At 47.9% G+C, this 3,221-nt stretch overlaps 1 protein-coding gene across 1 annotated transcript; it reads right to left on the bottom strand.

Annotated features, from left to right (window-relative positions):
- Positions 1–559: 559 nt before the first annotated feature.
- Positions 560–1,994, bottom strand: LOC136463216 (probable xyloglucan endotransglucosylase/hydrolase protein 12). Its single transcript, XM_066462233.1, has 4 exons — positions 1,684–1,994; positions 1,461–1,561; positions 1,178–1,371; positions 560–1,067 (listed from the first exon to the last, which is right to left on the bottom strand). Exons 1-4 carry the CDS (start codon positions 1,886–1,888, stop codon positions 668–670), a joined length of 900 nt encoding a protein of 299 aa, XP_066318330.1. The 5' UTR covers positions 1,889–1,994; the 3' UTR covers positions 560–667.
- Positions 1,995–3,221: the final 1,227 nt, after the last annotated feature.

Raw genomic sequence — 3,221 nt, 5'->3', positions numbered from 1 at the left:
TTCTTGGTTATAGCAATTCACATAAGGGGTTCAAATGTCTTGATTCATCTGAAGGTTGTGTGTATATTTCCCGGGGTTTTGTATTTGGTGAGCACCTTTTTCGGTTGCCTTACTCCACTCCAATGTGTGCACGGTTGCAAGCTGAACTTGCCTTTCTCCACGATGTTTTATTAAACCCGTCAACTACGCAATTTTGCATGATTGGCATTTGGTTAGCTCTACCCTTGCTAACGCCTCGTCAAGTTATGCTAGTGGTATGGTGGATGCAGAAGTAAACACGGGGTTTTTAGAATGTTAGCCACTCTAAAAAACGATTTCTAGGCACGGATGGTGTCAGCATCTGTCTCTCTACAAAACTGTTTTCTAGGACCGACTGGCCTAGCCGTCCCTACAGAGCTTAGCCGTAGTAGTAAAGTATCACACTGCTATGTCCTATGTTGATGAATAAATAGACGCTCTCGTGTAATTTTTCAATCTTTTATGTTTCCTAGCTGTTCTTTGTATTGTAATCGTTTGGCTTCGTTAAACAACTGAATGAAAACACTTATATTCTCAAAAACTCAGACTCCATACATAACGGTACAAGAGCAAAATGAACCACAAAACCAATTGCATTATCCATGGAACTAAATAAGTGAGGCTAGCTTGCTCCAGGATGACGAGGAGTTCAGTACTGCGACAGGTCGCACTCGACCGGCTTCTGGCCGTTGACCAAGCGCTTGGGGTCGGCGCAGTAGTCGTAGATCCTGTAGCTGCTCTGCACCCACTGCATCTTCCCCACCTGCGCGTCGCTCAGGCTACTGCAGGAGCCGCCGGCAAACGCCGCGGCGCAGGTGGAGACGCAGCCCCCGCTGTAGCACTCGCAGACGTCGAGGTCGATGCCGTGGTAGCTGGCGACGAAGGGCGCCTTGGACCAGTCGGCCTTGACGCGGCCGCCCTGCGTGGCCCAGTCCTCCGCCGCCCAGATGCTGGAGTAGGCGTACATGGGCTGGCTCGTCGGGAACGCCACGCCGTGGGTCGCCGCGTAGTTGCGGAACACACGGATGGGGACGCCGTCGATGTACCACCTTAAATATAAAAAATTATATTAATTGTTGATGAATAATCAATCGGAATATGGATCGATCGATCTCTGCATGCATGCATGCGTCTGATCTGCCATGATATGATTACGTACACGATCATGCAGGGAGTCCAGGAGATGGTGTAGTTGTGGTAGTCGGCGGTGGGGTCGAACCATGGCTTGAACTGCATCTCCTTGTTGCCCACGCCGGCAGCGTACACGTTGGTGTGGATGGTGTAGGGCTGCCCGCTCACGTTGCCAAGGAACTCGAAGTCGATCTCGTCGTGGTTGTCGCCCAGCGACGACGTCTGCAGGGCGGCACATGGAAAGGGAAAGCTAAGATAGATTCGATGATGGATTGCATTATATCGTGGGTTCTCATGCACACAGCACTCACATAGTAGGTGGTGACTGTGCCGGCGGAATCGCCGGGGACAAGCTGGATCATGGTGGACACCGTCCCGTACACGAACTGCCGCTTCGACCGGATCATGGAGCCTGCAGCATATATATGCGCATGCACAGGGCACAACAAGTGATGAAGATAGATTCTAGCTAGCTAGTCACCGAAGAATTCATCTTGTACGACGACCACGCACACACTACCCTGATCACCGTACCTGAGGAGCTGCTGACGAGCGCGAGGGAGAGCCTGTTGCCATCGTCATAGGCCCAGCAGTTCTGGGGCTCCCACGTCGCGTCGCACTCCTCGTAGAAGCTGCCGCCGGCCGCGAGGCCAACGAGCACGGACGATGCAAAAACAAGTGCAAGCAGGGAGGACGACACCTTCCTTGCAGGGTTTCGTTGCTCTCCCATGATGATCATTCTTAGTTCTATTTCTATTCTATAACCCAGAGCTCGCTCGATCGAGCGACTCTCTCTTGATGAGAATGCACTAGTGTATGATGATTGTGTCTCTGCGTGCTCTCAGCTCTTTGTTCTCTTCTATCTGATGAAGAGATGGAGGAGGAAGGAGACAGATATATATAGTGCCTCGAGAGCGAGCCCCTCCTGACAGAAATACACGATGCATACGCTTCATCACCTGATGTGATGGAGTACTTTTCTTTTGTCAATGATGGCCGTGACTTGTTTAATTTTGTGGCCGTTGTTGATCTATGTAGGGAACATAAATTAGTCCATCTTTCAAATTAAAGGGATCATGCATGCACGAATCTGGAGAGAGGTATCGATCGGTGCAGCCGTGTGGAATGATAGACAGGAGCGGGGGGGAAAAGGGCAAAGCTGCAGGCGCCGTGTGGACACGTAGTTTGGGGTACTACCGACACCCGAGTTCACTTTGGCAACGTGCCTGACATCCTGGGCATACTTGCGCCGAACGTCTTGTGGCATCCATCATGCGTGTGCCCTTCACCGACATGATTGCTCTCCAACATCTGGCACCCGGCAAGAATCATTCTGCGCACTGGAGGCAAATTGATCAACATGCCGCGGCCAAGGCTGTGTTTAGTTCGCAAATTTTAAGAATTTGGCTACTGTAGCACTTTCGTTTTTATTTGGCAATTAGTGTTCAATCATGGACTAATTAGGCTCAAAACGTTCGTCTCGCAATTTCCAACCAAACTGTGCAATTAGTTTTTTTTCGTCTACATTTAATGCTCCATGCACGTATCGCAAGATTCTATGTGATGACTACTATAGCACTTTTTGGAAAAAATTTTGGGAACTAAACGAGCACCAACACACAAAAAACAACGTCATATATGTATAACACATGTCAGACTTATTATTTATTATTATGTTTGCTCTTTTCCATAGAGCGTATATATAGTAGTATTATGTATGTGTATATAAAAATGTACAATATCCGGTGGCGGACCCAAGAGTTCATCGAGACTAGGGCCTCTGTCTAGGGGTGACATCTACACTAGTACCCTACTCAGCAAGGTTCCATTAATTAATATCACATACAAAAATAACTATGACAAAGGTAAAAGTTTCTAATTAATCTGCTGATTAAACTAAAATTGTTAAGAATATAGTTCATTATTACATTTTTTTCTAATTGAGTACAAACTGATTAAGAAAGAGTGGATCATAAACCATATACCACACATACAGAATAGGCCATAGAAGGAGAAGGGGCCAAGGAGGCCCATCTGGTGGCCGTCACACAATCACTTTATCTGACCATCCA

Source organism: Miscanthus floridulus, chromosome 7 (genome assembly GCF_019320115.1).
Source record: "Miscanthus floridulus cultivar M001 chromosome 7, ASM1932011v1, whole genome shotgun sequence".
In the NCBI taxonomy this organism is placed as follows: Eukaryota; Viridiplantae; Streptophyta; class Magnoliopsida; order Poales; family Poaceae; genus Miscanthus; species Miscanthus floridulus.
The sequence above is the reverse complement of the archived record's forward strand: the minus strand, read 5'-3'. Positions and strand labels throughout refer to the sequence as shown.

Excerpts from the sequence above, each read along its gene's own strand:
- LOC136463216 (XM_066462233.1), bottom strand. The coding sequence starts at position 1,888 with ATGATCATCATGGGAGAGCAACGAAACCCTGCAAGGAAGGTGTCGTCC. Across the intron at positions 1,562-1,683 it reads GCTCGTCAGCAGCTCCTCAG|GCTCCATGATCCGGTCGAAG; the intron begins GTACGGTGATCA and ends TATATGCTGCAG. Across the intron at positions 1,068-1,177 it reads TGGACTCCCTGCATGATCGT|GTGGTACATCGACGGCGTCC; the intron begins GTACGTAATCAT and ends TTTATATTTAAG.